The following is an 18,491-nucleotide window of genomic DNA, read 5'->3' as shown; positions in this document are numbered from 1 at the left end:
AATTACATCTCATCTGATTGTCGGTCAACACATTTGGTGAAACCTGATAGCCACAAAAACTAAAACTTAACAGCCTGGTAATGTACGTTTGCTTCTACGCTCCCTGCACCAGCTAAGGAGCAGCCAAGGTCACACATGATCAGATGACAATGACCAACATGGCAGATTAGCTATAGAAGGAGGTTTGAGGGGGGATTACGGGTGAATTGATTATAATTGGCTGGCATGCTCGGGAGATCTCTGGTCTGTTTCCATATGAAAAATAAAGAGCTGAAATTAACATGTACCATGATACCAAGCAGAGAGAATCCTCTTAGAGATTACATCCATAACATGTTACGCCTATGGAACTGTATAAAAAAGGGGGACAAAAGAAAAGGACAATATCTTATTGTCTGAGGAGTCCCATCATGCTTGATACTCTATTGTTGGTGAAGTTTCTTTTCATCTTTCTTCTGGTATTGGTTAAACCCCTTAGCGCCGTTTTACAATGAGTTACATTGAATAAAATGGTTTTAGCTTCATGCATTTTTCCATCAACTTTGATCAACTTTCCTCTCCCTTATGGCAGTGGCAGGTATAATGCTGCCACTGCCATGTTTCACTTTGGGTATGGTGTTTTCAAAATGAGTGAAAGTTTTAGGTTTCTTCCTTTGATGAAAATTTATTGAAATCTCAGAGATTACAAAGAGAGACCAAGACTATTTAATTAAGCGTGCATTGAGCAAACAGTCAAAGTCTAACAAGGACTTAAGGATGATCATACAAAGACACAGGAAAGAAAAAAAAAATTATTACGCCTATGGCTTTGTGCGTACAGGCCAACAAGTTGTGTTTTGATCCGATCAAACACACCTTTCTCTCTAAACCATGGCAATATTCTTGCCACTCTTCCATAGTTGTCAGATTTGTGGAAGTTGTAAGTAATATCTGTGTTTTCCACACATATCCCTGCCTGAGTTTAGGATCTCTTAGCGCCTTCTCTGATTTCTGCTCCCTTTGCCAAGCCAGCAGTTGAACCATACTCTTTTCCTTTGGGATGATGAATTACAGAGTACACTGTCAGATGTTTAAATTATAGGACATTGGTTTAGAAGCTACCGCTGTTTTAACTTCTCCACAACCTTGTCCCTGACCTATCCGCTCCATGCCTTGATCTTCACAATTCTGATTGATCGTTATCTAATAAAACTGTGACAAGCACATAACACAGCTGTGCTTATCCTGAAAACAACTTATATAAAACGTGAGAAATTTAAACGGTATGAACAGTTTTGCTCTGCACCCTAGCAGATGGTGTAAAGAAATTCAGCAGAAATTCTGCAATGACCATGATATAACACACCTCTGAACTCAAGTTAACAAATGCACACATTTATGCACAAGAGTACTCAGGGGCATACATGCATCTATATACACTCAACACACACACACACTCCATCTGTCTATTCTCCCTCCCACTGCGTTGGCCATGCCTCTATCTGCAAAGCAACGTGAGGCTTCACAGAGCACGCATGCGCTCAATGCATTATTGCTTTCCTTGATACATTTGTTTCATACATTTTGACCTTTCAAAACATGGGCAGAGGATTAAGTCAAGTCCACATTTGGGCATAAACCAACTACAAAACAAAAAGTATGATTAGCAGCAAATAGTGCATCTGCAGCTATACCTGAGAGGAGACATCAGCAAAAACTATTGCTGGTAACATGAAGGCTGTGAGGCTCATTTTTAAAAGGGAATGTCGCCATCTTCTGGCCTGTATTGTGCATTGCACAAGACCGGGGCAAAAATAGTTTTATGAACTCTTCTATTTCCTGTCACCCATCCCAGTGTCACAAAACATATAGAAACATGTGTTAGAACATATGTAGGAATGGAAGACAAAAATAAATGGAAAAAAGACTAAATAAAAATTATAAAATTGCAAAAGTGCATTTTAAAAAACCCCCTGTGTTTTCTGATACAGAAGAAAAAGCTTAATGCAATCCAATTGAACAAGAACCTATGTTTTTTTTTCTTTCAATAAAACATTCTGCTGTATCCTGAGGCAACCACTTTTTATTGCTTAAGTAGTTGATTTTATTCATTTTCTTTTAATTTTTATTATTTTATATCAAGAAGACTACATATTTCATTTGTACAAAAAATATTCAATGAAAATAAATGTTTATTGTATTTTTTCAGTTAAAGTAACCAATGATAGAAACACAAAGCTCACCCAACATTGCACTGAATGATCACGGCCATTGCATTAGCTGTGTAAAATCCAGCACCTAAACATGAAGACTACTTCACGCAGTTAATAAATGTGTACGAAGACACATGTATTAATATAAAGTTTTCAGTAGTTTGCATTGGTGGTTCACCCTCATCATGAAAAACCCAATTTAAATTCATTTAAATCAGATGTATCTTCTGAATTTCATTATACCTGCCCATAGATTTTATTTCTTTAGAGATAAATGTCTCAGATGAGGTTTTAAAAAAGAAAAGATTTTGTTAAATAAAACACAGAGACCACTATGGTTGACGACATTAGCTAAATAATCCAGCAACTCCCAACTTTTTTTTTAATAAATCATTTTTAAGATCACATCATCTGAAGAAATCGTGGTATTGGTACTATTTATGGTACTGCGCAAGTAAACTGAGGAGCTGTTGTATTTGTCTACTGTCTGGAGTCTTTAATCTCAAGTACAGCTGTAAAAAAACCTTCCCTTTTATCAGCTATTAGGTTTTAACTCTCATAATGGTCATGAAATAAATGATTTCAATAAAATAATTGGTGTCACAATTATCAGCCAGTATATCAAAATTGAAGACTAGATGTTTCTAAAATTGTGAGTGCTTATATATGCAAAGCATGCATTTATCTGACAGATTTTTTATACATTTTTACCATGATAAGTAATGAGGACATAGATAGCAATGGACTACCTCAAAAATGTTTTCCCTAAGATTTGTGAAAACAAAATAACTGCCATCAGAGTCAGACATCAGATTAGAATAAGAAGGAAATGTTTAGAATAACTGACTGTATAAATGTTTGCATTTTACTATTTTTCTTAAAAGAATCAAACACATCCACACAAGCATTTGTTTTATTTGAAAAAAAGGGAATTATTATGTACAGTACAAAAAAGAAAAAAAAAACATGAGATTAGTCATGAATCATTTCTTGACTTTTTTTTTTTTTGCTTACTTCATACAAATAAAAGCACTTCACATCATCATCATGTCAGTGAAACCTAAACCAGTAGGTATCATCTTGGTCACAAAACAAGCAAGATCTGTGTAATTTGTCCCTGCCTCGGTGTAAGGTCTTTATTCCTTTTTTCTTTCTTTTTTTTTTTTTTTTTTTTTTTTGCTGACTAAAGTGCGCCCTCTCCTGTTGGAAGTGGCACCTGGTACCAACTCTCCAGAATAGATCATGGATCCAACATCCACAGAAAAGTTCAAATACACAACAGTGGGGGTAGATGCATCACTTTCAGGAAAAAGTTGATTTGATATCTGGCGTGATATCTCCAATTACCTACTTGAAAAGTAAAGTTCCTTAAATATCTTGAGAGTTCCCAGCTGAAACGATTGCATAGCTCTGAGAGACGCCGACAGCCTTCTCAGACCAGTTTACAGCAAAAATACCTTAAAATAAAACAGATGTTCCAATTATTTTAGCTCTACTGTTGAAACATAAATTGAAAAACATACAGCCATCATTCAAGCTAAACATAAATTAAACATGACATACAGTTGCATCTTTGTAAAATACATTATCTTAAGATGAATTTATTTCTGTAATTTAACTCAAAAAGTGACACTGTGTCATAATTCAGTGTTTGCAAAAAAGGTTAATCAGCAAAATCTGATTACCATCAAAACATGTTGAGCATGGACTATTATAACTGTGCATGTATCTAAAGCACTCAATGCATTTGGACCGCACACCTGCAGGAAATTGGCATCACCAAGTTCAAGGCAGCATATAAAGTTTCCCCTAGGAGAAAATACCACATCTTACACAGATGAAGGCTGCAGTTTGTGGGCCGCATCATTTTGTTCAGCAACCTTCTCAAGACACACTTTGCCCATCATTGTGTGCTTATTGAAAAACTATGATCTGAAGCGGAAGACTCACTCCAGTCACAGATTACATCCAACTCCAAAATGCTGCAAATATCCCTGCAGCTTGTCTTCTTTTTTCTTAAACATTTTCCTTCCACTAGACATTTTCTTGCCATACTTAGATCCAAAATCTGTCACTTTTTGAACTGGATTACAAAAACAAATTAACTTATTTGCTGAGACGGACTTGTACTTTCTCTGCCTTGTGGGTCCCATTAACATTTCTCCACATAAACAGTACATTATCACTGGATCCTTTCAGTACTTTATATATTTGACACGTGTGTTTAAATTGTTATTAAAGCAACATTAAACTTTGTGCAACATTTACAGCCGCATGCATCAACTGTTTTGGCAAGCTTTATAAACTGTAACATGTTCATAACTGCTCCCAAATAAGTGAAACATTGCTTTAATTAAATTTAAAATGAATACATTCTCAGGTAGTGTTCGTCATGATGCTGCTTTTGGATACTTTTTGAGTACTGGTACATGATCCACAATCCACAATATCAAATATATTAACCAGCCAGATAAGACGAAAGGTCACTTTGTCCACACTGAGTTTTCACATTCAAGTTGTTGCATTAAATCTGCATTTATTAATGCATGCCTGGTACATTTTTAATAGGACTAGATGGGATTGCGTGATCCATATCAAATGAGGTCTTATTAGCAGGGTTCCTTCGTGATTAGCACTGAGAGATAAGTTTCATGTAGATGTGGCCACAGTGTTTTGATATTATTTTAAAAAAAACAAATAAATAAAAGAACAGAAACAAAAATGGAGGAGTAGGCTTGTCGATGCACTCATACTCACACAGACTAAACATCTCGAGAGCTATGTAAAACGTTACGGTTATCTTGGCTATAGTTTGTGACAGTAGTCGTAAGTGAGTTTTACTGGAGCGAAGACGAATTTCGCGGCTTTGTTTGGCCCTCAGAGCCCACCGTACACATGTTCCCATTGAACAGCTTTTCCCTCAGATTTAAATATTTTAGCAGGTTAGTCCACAGGGAGGTATACACAAATTTTTTTTTTCATTTCCACAGTGAGTGCCACACTTGTTCTAAGTAAAGAAATCTCCTCGTGGACTTTTAGCTGCCTCCTCATTCATTTCTGCTTCTTTCACATCATCATGCCCTCTTCCGACACAAAATAAAACCATACCACTGGGAGTGGTAAGTGCAACAAGTGTTTTGGCGATCTGGAGTTTTAGGACTGATGCTATAGCTCGCTGTGGCGCACAGGTGGCTCCAGTTTGTGCGACAAAGCTGTGAGAACTTTGTCAAACTTCTCGTAGCGCTCCGACTGGTTGCCCTCGGACCCACGGCTGCCCCACAGCAGACGCATCTGAAACTCAGTCTGGAAGACATCGTGTATCTCGGCTCGCTCCTGGAGTCCTGAAAAGGAGAAGTGATAAGGGTATTCAATGGAGATTTCATTGTAACTATGGTATTTAAAGAGAAACAGAGTTAAACAGAAAGAGACTCTTGATTGTTTTGTACAATAATCAAAGTTCTGCATCAAAAGAAGCAGGGAAAGAACAACCATAGGGAGAACAAACAAGGGAATTGATGCAGCTTTTTTAGTGAAAGCACTCTGGGGAAGGACACCATTAAAATCTCATTGTTGAGATGGTCTGGTCACATAGGTTAATAATCTTTATAAATACAGAGGAAACATCTCAAATCTAATTTGTTTAAGGCCTAATTTAAGAAGTAAAATTGCAAATATTTGAAAAAGAAGCCTTGATAGTTTGACATACTTGATTAGGACAGAAGAAGTAATACATTTTCCTCTTATCTTACAGATTTCTTCTGTTTATGCTTTTTTTTTTGTCATATCTAAATATTTTAGTTTGAACAATATTTGACACCAAATATATCCAGAGTAAATAAAAAACGTAGTTTTCCAATGGAGAGTTCATTTAATAAATTGAAAAAACACCCAAAGCCAGTCTGGTCGAATCACAATATCTCCATTGCATTTAAGTCTAGACTTCGACAAATCCACTTCAAAATCTCCATTTTGCTTTCATGAGCAATTCAAAAACTTGCTCTGTATCATTGTTCTGTTATGACCGAAAACATCTAGAGCCTAAAGCCATGAACTAGCGGCCAGATGTTTTAGGAATAAATGAGATATAGTCTGATAAATATAAGATGGCTCTTTGGGTTCTTTTTGCTCAGCTGTGGTTTTCCCCTGCTGTGTTTTAGATGTTATTCTGTGCTTTGTATGACCTCGGAAATGAGTCGTTTATAGGCTCAATGAGCTTGATAAACAAAATCAACATTTTAAAATTGTATTTTATGTCTATTTGAATTGATTCTGTCTGACAAAAAATTTATGATCTGAGCAAAGTGTGACAGAAAAAAGATAAGTGTACATTTGATGGAAGAATGAGACAATACTTCAATAAAAGATTAATATACTTCAAGTCATTTTTTACATTTTTACAAGAGATGCCACTAATTACAAAAAAATGCTTTAACTGATTTTGGATGGAACCTGTTTTTTGTGTCAAGCTCCTAAAAGAACATACAGATGTTTTTAGATGCAACTGACAGTATTTAAATCAACTGAATTGTTAGATATAGTTCACAAAAAAGTAGCCAGTAAGCATCATTTACCAACATGAATACTGATAATGATAAAAATAACAATAAACTTTTAAAGTCATAACCACCTACAAAACAAAAATGTTTCCAAACATAGCATGTGTTTAAAGTTAAACATGTTAATGATTGGATTCACCCTCACTGATAAAAGGGTCACAGTGATCAATTGGTGCTTACAATACAAATTGTAGGTGTTAGCTAAAAGCTATTGACAGGCTGTTCAATAAGGCAGTAATGGCATCAAACACGGATCCAAAAGCACATTATTTGGATCAATGAACCAAACACAGTAACCATATGCATGGGATCGATACACCAGATCAGTGGTGCTGTGACCCAGCGTATTTACCTCAAGCGTTCAGAAAAATAAGCATCTAATTCACATAAAACCACAAGGCAGTTTCTAAGTTTTGACCACACAGTGATCATCACAGAGCTGCAATCAGTCTTCCTGAGGTTAACGTGGAAGTCTCACCCTGCAGCTTGGTCTCAGCAGTTGTTTTGTAGATGTCCCCGTGATGTGCAATGGTACGTGCAGCCTCTAGGTGGTGCATGACCACGTCCACACCGGCCTCAGAGCTTTCCCAAGGTTCGAGCACCTCCCCGACGGCAGCGCCTCGCTCCAGTAGAGACAGGACTGGGAGGATGTGGGGGAAGGAGGTGCCGGACATGAGACTGGACTCTGGAGGAAAAAGACAGGGTTGGAGTTAAGCTGAGAAAATAAACACCCTCTTACCAAACAGCTCCTAACTAGCAGCTCACCTTTGCCATCATTCATGTTTTTCAAGAATGGTTTGAGTTTCTTCTCGTACAGAATAGCGCCCTCTGTATGTCTCTGGCGTAAAGTCACCCATGTCTGATCCAGGCGGGAAATCTGAAGCAAACAAATGACAAAAAGAAGTTAAAACTATGCTGGACTTTCTGCCAAAATGAAATTCCTTGGTATTCTCACTAGTGATGGTGATAGATGACTGACCTGTGGCATCTCCAGGGCTCTCATCACAGCCGCAAAACCAAACATGTTTCCCAGGTTACTTTTCAATTCTGCTGCTAACTGGATGGTCTTATGGAGCAGGGCCGCTCTCTCTTCTGTACTTCCTGTACAGCCAAGGAGGTCCACAGCCATCATGATAGACATGGTGTAGAACCTGAAAAAAAAAAAAAAAATAAGGTTCTGATGCATGTTTCAAATACTTATACAACATTTCAAAACTGTTTCTGTTTAACTTTCTCCACATGTAAAGAAATGTATTTGTACCTCTCCAGCAGGTCAAGTCTCAGCTGATGCCCATGTGGTAAAGTCAATAACTCCAATCCTGAGGAAACTCCCATCATCCTTTGCATCTCTGTTGTTACACCTAATATTCTAGCAACCTGAACCAGAGAAATAAATACACATATATTATATTTATGTTTTCTGTCATGCCAGCTGCAGTCAGCTTGTTTTTGTTTGCACCTACAATTACGCATGCAAGCTTGTGTCAGTATTTGTGTGTGTGTGTGTGCAAACTCCTTGTATGTGTATACATACCTTGCAGTCGACGAGTGTGATGTGTTTAGCTGCAGTACTGGCATCGACTTCACCCAGCAGCTCTTTGACTCTCTTCAGGACTGACATCTCCAGAGGCTTATTTTCAGCAGGAAGTAGATTAGACTCATACCTGCAGAGGGAGTGTTTCAGAGATATAGAAAATAATGGACCATGACAAGACACGGAGAAGCAAATGCTGCTGCAAAAATGTGGAGGAAAGGAGGTTACGCAATTTTGTGACCTATACAGCTGTTCAGGTTTGAATGGTTCCAGATCTTTACAGAGTTAATCTGTTCCAAATATATATAAAAAATAGATCACTGAAAGATAAATTCAGAGTAGGTTTTATGGAGAGTAGCTTTTGTCCATATGGTATGCACTGACAAACAAGCTTTGTCTTCTTAAGTATCTAGTAGGAATGTGTCATATAATTATATTATGTAATGTGAAGAAAGGTTTGTTAGTTTTACTTCTTTATTCCAAAGAAAATCAGTATTTATATGTGATAATCACCCATTTACCCAGAGTGTTGCTCAGATTTTAGGGTAATTTAGCAGAGTTACAGACATGCAGGGTTGCTGCCTACTCAATTGCTTTCATGTTTAGTTTTAAATGTATTAAAAATATCAAAATAATTTAAGATAAATAACTGATAAGTAGTCTGACGAAAAAACAATGACAGCTAAAGAAACTATGTCACTAACTCACTTGTGCAAATATATGAGCTATTTTGTTCTTTGGTCATTATTTAAAACACAATCAGTATATTGTTGTTGTTTTTTTTGAAGAGATCTATTTTCGCAGTATGTAGTTTACAACAGAAAACGCACATGTTTGGTTGTTTTTCACAGCTCACATTTGTTTACACTGAGTTAATCTTTTTAAGAAAGACAACATCTAGAGATTTTGCCTGTTAACCCTAAACGTATTCTTGGATGTACCTGGATGGCCTGAATAAGGAGGTTGACTCCACCAATGGGGCAACAGATGTTCCGTCTCCTTCTCTGCCTTCACCTTTCCTCAATTCTTCAACTCGCAGTCGCTCTACGTAGCTCTTAGTTGGGGGTTTGGGTGGCCCGCAGGGGCAGGGTCTGAGGTCACAGTAACTTCCAGCCGTCTCCAACGGCTGTGATTGATAGGCGGAATGATGGGCAGGTGAGGAGTGTACTGAATGAGAAGTTTGCGTGGGATATTCAGCGGGAGCGCTGCCGTCCAAGGGGCTGAGCTGAGGGTCGCTGGAACGGCGCATCACAGGGGAGGGAGGGACGACAGCTAGGGCCCGTCCGCCTGAGTGGGCTCTCTGCCTAGTGACTGAATAAAAAGAGAGACGAGCCTTCAACTCTCTGCAGAAGGAGCCTGTGTGATGGCAATGTATTATTTATGTGTCGGAGTCTGTCACTTACCAGCACTATACGCAGGAGACAGCGGGGTTTCCCCGACAGGCGACAAGGGGCAGCGGTACTCCTGAATCTGGTCCATACTCATTGCACAATTGCGCATTGCGTCTTTATGGTGGTGGATGGTTGATGGGCTGCAAACGGCATTTTAAAGCTTGAGTTATATGATAGGAGCCATCTTGTTAGGGATGTAAATATTATTTCTTACAGGGTGAGGGAAAAAGGAATGATTTAGTTTGTGAAACGGTTGCAATAAAACTGCATTTCTGTTATTTATGAACTACAACAAGGCAGAAGCAGACATGAATCTAATTTAAAAACAGGAGAAAATAATCAATATCTGAGATTCACCATCTTTAAAAGCCATACAATTTTTCTTTTTTATAAAAAACTTAAAAAGTCTGGTTTGCATTTATTTTCAACCTCTTTTACTCTGATAGACCGAAATAAAATGAAGTGCAAACAAATGTCTTCTGAAGTGCCCAAAATGTTTGTCCTGTTTGTAGTTTCCCTCAGGTGATCTGCAAACATTCAGAAGACGACATTACAGTAAGATGAGAACAAGGTCAAATCTTTTGGCTCACATGCCTTAGATCAGGGGTTTTCAAAGTATGAAAGGGTGAGCCCCCCTTCAAGGAGCTTAATGCCTGCTGCGCCTCCCCCCCCCCCCCCCCCTCCCGTGAAGGGGGGCGGAGGGGGGTGGAGTTCTAAAAACTCCACCTTCAGCCCCGCTCTGGCCAAAACCAGTGATGGCATAGTTACTTTGAAAAAGTAACTTTAATCGGACTACTGATTACTCCTTGAAAAAGTAACTTAGCTATATTACTGACTACTTGATTTGGAAAGTAACTAAGTTACTTTCCAAGTCAAGTAGTAACTAACTGCAGGATTAAGTAACTTTTTAGTTACTTTCAGCAGCTGCTAACAACAACGCTCTGCCTCCTGTGAAAATCACATTGATCTTTGCCAATACTTAATTGTAAGTTATTTTATAATGGTAACATCAACAATGTGTCTCCACTGATAAGGTTGAACTGAAGAGGAGATTGTACAAAAAAAAACATGAGTAATTTGTCCACTGTTGTCTGGAAAACTCTAAGAAGGATTTTAAAGCCCCCCTCCCCCCAGCCTCCAGGTTCTGCGTTACGCCCCTGAGTTTGATGTCGCAGCGCACAGAGCTCCTCCTGCAGCTCCACAGCTCAGATGGCTGCGACACTTATCGTAATAATTATATGTGCTAGTCAGCACTTGCCATTATAACTATTGCCAACTACACGTTCAGTTCATTGTGGCTGTTTTGCTTATTGCGCTGTTTAAATTAGTCTCGATATTTGCAGTTTTCTGGAGCGCTGCGAATCACTGTCATTCAGAGGTAATATATTAACTTGACATTAACAAAGACTCAGCGGGACGGATCATCCAGGAAATGATGAACAGGGAGAGACTGACTAAAACTCCCTTAATGACGGACAAATTCTGGGATTTATTATGAGTCTCTGCTTATTTCCAAGCCCAAATGAGCAACTTCACGTTCAAAAACGAGCCCAAAAAGGCGCAACCAGCCGCTCATTAAATTTGCAAGCGACTTTTAAAAGATGAAGCCCAAAGCCGCTTATAATACTTGACTTGATACTAGACTTGGCGACAGAAACTGAAAATAGTTCCAGTTTTTCCACCAACAAAACGCGCATCTCCCTCCATTGTTTACATTTCTGTCGCATAGAGACGCACTGCACCGACAAGGCGAGTAGAGAAAGGATTAAATAACAAAAGAAGATAGTAACGCATAAAATGATTTTGATAAGTAACTGTAGTCTGACTACTGGATTTGAAATAACAGCGTTAGATTACACACATACGGAAAAAGTAAGTGGTCGCAGCTGGTCGCTTACTGACATCACTGGCCAAAACATCCTCTAAGGTGGAAACATTTCCACTGATCCCGCTCCACACGCCAGTACCAACTTTTCCTAAATCCACAGAGTTGATGGGTCGTAAAAGACGTTTCTCTCACATCAGTAGACAGCAAGCAGATAGCTTTTCCGGTTTATTTTTTTCCCTCGCACCGCGCCTCCCCTAAAGTGCTCTGGCGCCCCCCAGGGGAGGCGCGCCTCACACTTTGAAAACCGCCGCCTTAGATCACTAAAACTGGACTTCATCCTAAGCAAATCACCCCTACAGCAAAAAAGTTGCTGCATCACGCTGTGGTGATGCTTTACTGATCAGGATTGGTAGTAAGATGTTTGAAGATAAATCTAGGATTAACATTTGAGACTTGGGAGAACCAAAGCAGACTCATGTGTTGGACCAGCCCAGTCAAAGTCCAAAATTCATTTAGTCCATTTGTGTGGACCAAAAGATGGTCCACACAAGCTCTCCATCCAATCTGACTGAGTCAAAGTTCTTTTGCAAAGAAGATTGGGCAAAGATTTTAGTTTCTAGGTCATACAATGTGTGCAGACATTTGCAGGTAAGGTGGTTTCAGAGTATTGTCTCATAGAGGCTTGAATCAAATGCACACTACACTTGTCACATAAGTTAGTAATACATTTTAACCATGTATTGTTTTTACTCCATTTCATAATTGGGTATTAAATATATTGTAAATAAAGTATGTTGAAGTTTATGGTTACAATGTCACAAAACTTAGAAAAGGCACTTCGTGCCCAGAATCTTGTCTGCTCCTCATTGGTAGATTCATCAAGTTTTAAACGGCTGCATGCCATTTAAAACTTGCTTCACTGTGTGCCAAAGTGAACAGTTCTCAACACAAAGGGAAGTACTACAGGTGTCTGTGAAGTGAAGGGGCTCTAGGACTGTGGAGGGAACCAGAGCAACACCATTGTTGTCACACACATAAACACAACCTGCATTCGGACACAGGCTCCGGCTCTGGCTCTGGTGGGGCCAACGGTGTCTCAACTGGACTGGGGCTGTCTGAATCACTGATTATGTATGCAACATAAAAAAAAATCAATAACATTTTTCACAAAGCTGCAAAAGAGAAAGAACTGTCAGAGAACATCGGTGTCCGCGCTCTCCTCACCTGTGAGGCATCATCTTTTCTGTCGTCAGCCCGTCCGTCATGGTGACACTTCGCCGCTTGATGTACGCCCCCCTCTGGCTGGATGGCGAGTAGGCGGAGCTGTGCTTGCTGTTGGACAGGGCGAAGGTCGCCTCCAAGTAGCGCAGTGGTAGAGTCCTGCCAACGGGACAGTAGATATGGGCGCCGCTGGACTGCGAGACGGCTTTGCGTTGGCCCACGTAAAAGCGCACAAGCTCCTGAACAGAGTCGAAGCTGTCTGACTCCAACACGTACTGCACCTGAGGAAGACGAGAAAGGAAGGTTTAGTTTTGAACACTCGCTTAGAACATTTATTCTATGCTATTCTATTATTTATGAAGTGAGTAAAATATCTGTGGTTTCTCTTGATCCCCCAATAATAGCACTGGAATGATCTCATAGCTGGTAAAAACACACAAAAGGAAGAGTAAGCAGGATCGCAGCTGGTCAGCTTTGTACACCTGCACCATGTTAGCAGAGACAACAAGACAACAAACACAAAAATATCAAATGAAAAGAGAAATATTTATTGTCTTGGCAAAGAAAAACTTTCCAATTCAGCTTAAAATGCAGAACTCGTGTCGTTGCTAAATTAAGCCGCTAAACAAGTTGAAGTTTGATAATTTAAGACAGACCTTACATATGGCGGCCTGTTGCTAATGAAATAGTCTCATAATATCACTGTTGAACACAATGACTCACTGGGCAAACTCCCAACAGATGAGAACAAATGCATCATTATTGCTATTAGTTACAAGTGTGGTTTTCCTGATGAGCAACTTTAACCCAGGAGGTGGTAGATTTCTTTGATCTGTAGCTTCTGCTGAGTCTGATTGTGTCGAGTGTCTTGAGACCATAAAATAAATGTTTTTTTTCTTTTTTCTTTTCTCTGGGTTCTGCACGGAACCACAATGGCAGGCCCCTAAACCTCCTTCATTTTCAAACATTTACATTCAAGTTGATTATATTGTCTGTATGCAGGAATAAAAATTCACTACAACTGGTTGCAATATACACCTGATCAGATTTTTACATCCTCATTGTCCCTTAAAATACTTTTCCCACTAATCTTTGCTTTTTAAAATATACTATCAAAGAAATTCTTATCATATTTTACGTATCTAAAAGTATCTCGGATTTTCACATTGACTGCTTTATATTTTCTTGCTCAAAGATCCCTGCTCTAACAGATGTTGACGTACCTTAGTCTCATTTGATTTCACCAGAACTTTGCTGATCTTAAAGTGGACCACCTCATTGTCCCATCGACAGGTCAAAACATAATCACCAACATTGGTCAGGGAGTCTCGCACAAGGAAATCACCGTTTCGCAAAACCAGAGACTCAGACACCTGAATGGGAGAAAAAGCCCAGTTAAGTAAACAATAAAATAAAAAACTACAATGCAAATAGAGAAAGAGGAGCAAACCTGGCTACATTAGTTGTGGCGTGTGTATGAACAATTTGTTCCTCACAATTTGAAAGATGAATAATTAAATTAGAAAATCTGCAGTTATTTATAACAGTTCCCCAGGACTTAGTGCTGCTGAACAAACATTTGTCCCAGTGTTAAACAGATTTTCACACTGATTCAGTTCTTATGATCCATTACTCTACAACACCAATGAAGAGCCAATCTAGAAAACTAATGCTCCCTTCAAGATCAACAAAACAGTGTCAGGCTGCATTTTTGCTCAACACCAAATTTCAGCACATAATTTAGAAACAAATATGTTTTAGCTTCTGAAAAACTCAGGCACTAAAATCAGCCTGAACAGATTAGAGCAACCTGTAACAACCTTTTTATTTTCACCTTCTACATCTTGTACAAGAAACAGATAAATACACAGATCAAAGGCCTCAAATTCATGCAAAGCTTTTATCTCTCCCAGTGCCAAATGTTCTTCTGTAAAAAGGAGTAGGATTGTGTTATTAGAAATTCAAAAAATATGAAGGGAAAGCTACACGACTTCCTTAAAAGTGAGATATTTTTACTTTAAAACAATGATTAGAGGATAAGGAACCTAATCAGGAGGGGTGGATGGGATTAAACTGATTAAAATAAACTCACTAAGTGCCATCTTGGTTACCTGGCCTGGGGTTTCCCCCAACGTTTAAACTGGGGGAGATCCCTGAATATATGAATATTTTACGTAAATTAAAGGAGCAAAAGCATGCAGATGGCACAAATCAATGTTTGTATTTGAAAGAGACGCAGGTTGATCAAGAGCCAGAGAGACGAAGAAGATGAAGATGTACCCTCCACATGTGCATGCAAACTGTGTGTTTGTGTGTATTTTTGTCTTTGTCACCAGCTGTGAAGCTCAACTGCGTACATCAGCAACATACGCAGCTGTCTGTTTGGCAGAGTCTCCCTCCTTCTGAACGCTAAAGCAATTGCTGCCGAGCTGCGACAGATGATGGGCTTCATTAATCAGTGTCGTTCTGTGAGTAAACCGCCTAAACTGCGCTTTCAAAGCCAGAGATGATGTCGGAGTAATCACTCTGCTAATACCATGTGATTACAGGCACAAGTGTATTCTGTGAAACATTTGTTCAATGTAAAAGAATTTCTATTTTTGTACAAAAGTTGCTTATTTCTTTGGTTTGGATTTATGTGTGTGTAACCAGGATGAATTAATCTGGAGGTAGAGAATTTCATCTTAGGTGGCTGAAAGACAGAACCTCAAGCATCTTGTTTTTGTCTTACAGTGAATGCATCACATTGCATATTGCAAAGAAAACAAATTTCTTTGTGTGAATGAATTATTGACTGAAAAAGGCATAGTAAGATATTTTCAGCAACAACAAGGTGTTAAAATGAAATCAGAAGAATCACAAAACTGTTCCTCCTATTTAGAAGAAAAAAGCAATGGGTGTGATTCCATCCATCCATCCATCCATCCGTGATTGAGATGATAATATGTACTTTCAACTTTTATTTTATTGACAGTTTTGCCAAAAATATAAAATGTAAAAGAAACTGAAAACTGAAAAACAGTAATTTCCAAACTCTTTGACCTCCAAGATATTTCAGAAATTGTTTTGGTAGGGGTGTGTTGTTTACAGCCACACCAACACAGCTTTTTTTTTCTCTACCAAATTTCACACATAATTTCACATGTTTTCAGCTTCTGAACTCAGACGGTGTGAACAGATTTGTAAACAACCTTTTTTATTTTCACCTTCTACATCTTCCGATACACTCTCAGATTTGTCTGTGTACTTTGTGTAAAGTTCTGGATACGGACATATGGTTAAGAAAATGTGGTCCTTGAACTGTAAAATTCAGATACATAATGTCTTTAAATCATTGATTCATTTTTATTTGTGCTTTTTGCCACCAATTTGCATCTAAATTCTGACTTGCTGTCTGCAAGGTCTGGCAGGTCCCTCCACAGTTACCTAGAGCTGCTAAGAATTTTTTATGCATACATAATCATAGAATCTCAGAGAAAAAGATGGCACACAGTCACAAAAAAGACAACCAGAAAAAGTAGAAAAATAACAGGGATACTAAATCCCTAAACTCTGAAGCTTCGAAAGTTTTTTTTAGATGTCTGAATTGCTTCAGCAGCAGTATAAATAATATTCAGTCCCACTCATAATAAATCCAACCAGATAAATTCCAGATTTCAATTAATTTGATAAAGAAGAGTTGTCCACCACATTAATGATAGTTTAATATTTTGGGGTTTTGTGGTCTATACATCCATCTAAAGGTCTCAAATATGGTTGCAATTATGTATTTTAGCATAAAGAAAACTTACTGTTTTAGGTGAACAGGATATTTGTATCTTTACAACAATTTAACAGTGAAAAGCATTCTTTCTCCAAACTAAATTAAATGCAATTTGAAATTAGCCATATCTCCCCATTTATTGTACACAAAAAACACAGTCAGCTTTACTTGAGACTGTAATGCTCGTAGTTTCCACCAACTTACTTAATTCATTCTTTTCTTGAAGATCACAAGAGGAAAACTGATATTTAAAAAAGCATATAAGATGAATTATTTATGACTGAGATACATTCCTCAGGAGTGCTGAAAAAACAGAATAAACAAAAGCAAACCAAAGACTTTAGGTTTTAAGCTGCTGACTAAACCCACCCATAAATTTTGTGAACCATTTGTTGGTAATGAAAGTTATGATTGTACTTGTGATTGAAAATTTTTATATTGCTGTTTTACTGTCTTTACTCTGTGCAGTCTGAGCAACAATTAAAGAAACCCTACAGCACTAATACCTCTCTGGGTATGTGACCATGGTACCAGCCATGGTATGGCATCAGTCTGGATGTAACTGGGCAGACAAAACTTATATGAATGTGCACAAAGAAAAGGCGATAAAATTTGTCAACAACGTTTTTCAAATGATAAAGACTGCAAAATAAGTATGCATAAAAATATAAATGAACTTTAAAAAATTTAACATAAAAATAAGATTCACATGCAACCAGTTATAACAACAGTAATAACTGTTGTTTATAGCCACACCAACACATTTTTTTTTTTTAATGTGGCATAGGTCTATGCAATACAAGTCATCACAAAACACAAACACCTGTGCCACAGAAGGCAGCACTGCAGGGAAGCATCACAAAAACTAAAATATTACAAACAATAAACTAAGAGAAAATCTGTTGAGGAACAAGTTAATTGTTTGTTCATACACACTGCAGGGACAGAATGTCACTTGTTAAGTACTGGCCACTGAGAATGGCTTGGCAAAATTATAGCCCCAGTCATAAAAGCACAATAGAGATACTTAAAATTTTATTCCAGTTTAAGACGCACTGAGAAAATGGCTTTTGACAGTAATTGGAGGATTTTTTACCTCGATTCAGAAACAGTGAAACAACACTGCGTTTTTCAGTCAGTGAATGGACCACATGTAAACCACTACCAAGCTGCTCTCACAAAAACTGTCTTCAACACAGAGAGTAAAAAAAGTTATCAGTATCAAGGGTGTGTTTAGAATGAGGCCAGAGGAAGCGCAGAGATGTAAGACACTCAATGACATGTCAGACATGTCTGCCAGTCTGACTGCAAGAGAAGAGCAAGACATTGAACAGAAATAACAAACTGAAGGAAATACAGCAATGTTGATCTATTTTATCCTCTGGAGCCTTCAATGTTCTGACATTGACATTATTTTTGTAAGTCTCATAGTTAAAGTAATATATGGCCACTTCAGCACTGCAAATTGTACTAACTGCTAATATAAGTTGCTATAAACAGTTTGCAACACAGTTTTAGGATATTAGTAAAACCCTGCTTTACAACAAATGCCCTCAGTGACATCACTTCTCACTGATGTGGTCATATAAACACTTATTGCTCACAGTAAGAAAGCTGGACAGAAAATATTTTAAATGCTGTTCTTGTAATATCAGTTCTTCAAGAGAAATCATAATTTGCTGAAGCCTGCGGGTCAAAGCTTTACTAAAGCCAGACCTCAAAAATTGGCCAGAAAATTCTGACTATTGCATCTCTTAATATGCAGTAAAAAGTGAAAAGTGAAAACAAAATTTGTGAACCATTTTATGGTTCACAAATGATCATCAAAAGGAAAAAAAACCTGCTGCAAACACACACACAAAGGCCCCTCAGCTGTGTGAGTGTGAATCAGTAAAAACTGCAAAAGTTCAGCTCATTAGACAATATTTTATTTTATGTTTTTGCAACCAAAGCGCTTAAAGGCTCAGGAGGTAGAGCAGGTCATCCACTAATTGAAGGGTCGGTGG

The 18,491-nt window shown here is 38.2% G+C and overlaps 1 protein-coding gene across 2 annotated transcripts; it reads right to left on the bottom strand.

Moving 5' to 3' along the window:
• Positions 1-2,495: 2,495 nt before the first annotated feature.
• LOC122847260 (SH2 domain-containing protein 3C-like) lies at positions 2,496-17,121 on the bottom strand. 2 transcript variants are annotated; one of them, XM_044144822.1, is made up of 12 exons: positions 16,992-17,121; positions 13,946-14,095; positions 12,726-13,003; positions 12,547-12,624; positions 9,686-9,813; positions 9,224-9,593; positions 8,283-8,412; positions 8,010-8,125; positions 7,728-7,899; positions 7,514-7,625; positions 7,227-7,433; positions 2,496-5,533 (listed from the first exon to the last, which is right to left on the bottom strand). In XM_044144822.1, the coding sequence occupies exons 1-12, from the start codon at positions 17,031-17,033 to the stop codon at positions 5,358-5,360; spliced, it is 1,959 nt and encodes a 652-aa protein (XP_044000757.1). In that variant the 5' UTR covers positions 17,034-17,121; the 3' UTR covers positions 2,496-5,357. The 2 variants fall into 2 exon arrangements, with proteins under 2 accessions (XP_044000757.1, XP_044000758.1); XM_044144823.1 differs by lacking the exon at positions 12,547-12,624 and having other exon boundaries at positions 2,498-5,533.
• Positions 17,122-18,491: the final 1,370 nt, after the last annotated feature.

This window comes from Gambusia affinis, linkage group LG17, assembly GCF_019740435.1.
Source record: "Gambusia affinis linkage group LG17, SWU_Gaff_1.0, whole genome shotgun sequence".
Classification (NCBI taxonomy): Eukaryota; Metazoa; Chordata; class Actinopteri; order Cyprinodontiformes; family Poeciliidae; genus Gambusia; species Gambusia affinis.
Note: the sequence above shows the minus strand (reverse complement) of the source record. Positions and strands in the feature narration are given on the sequence as shown.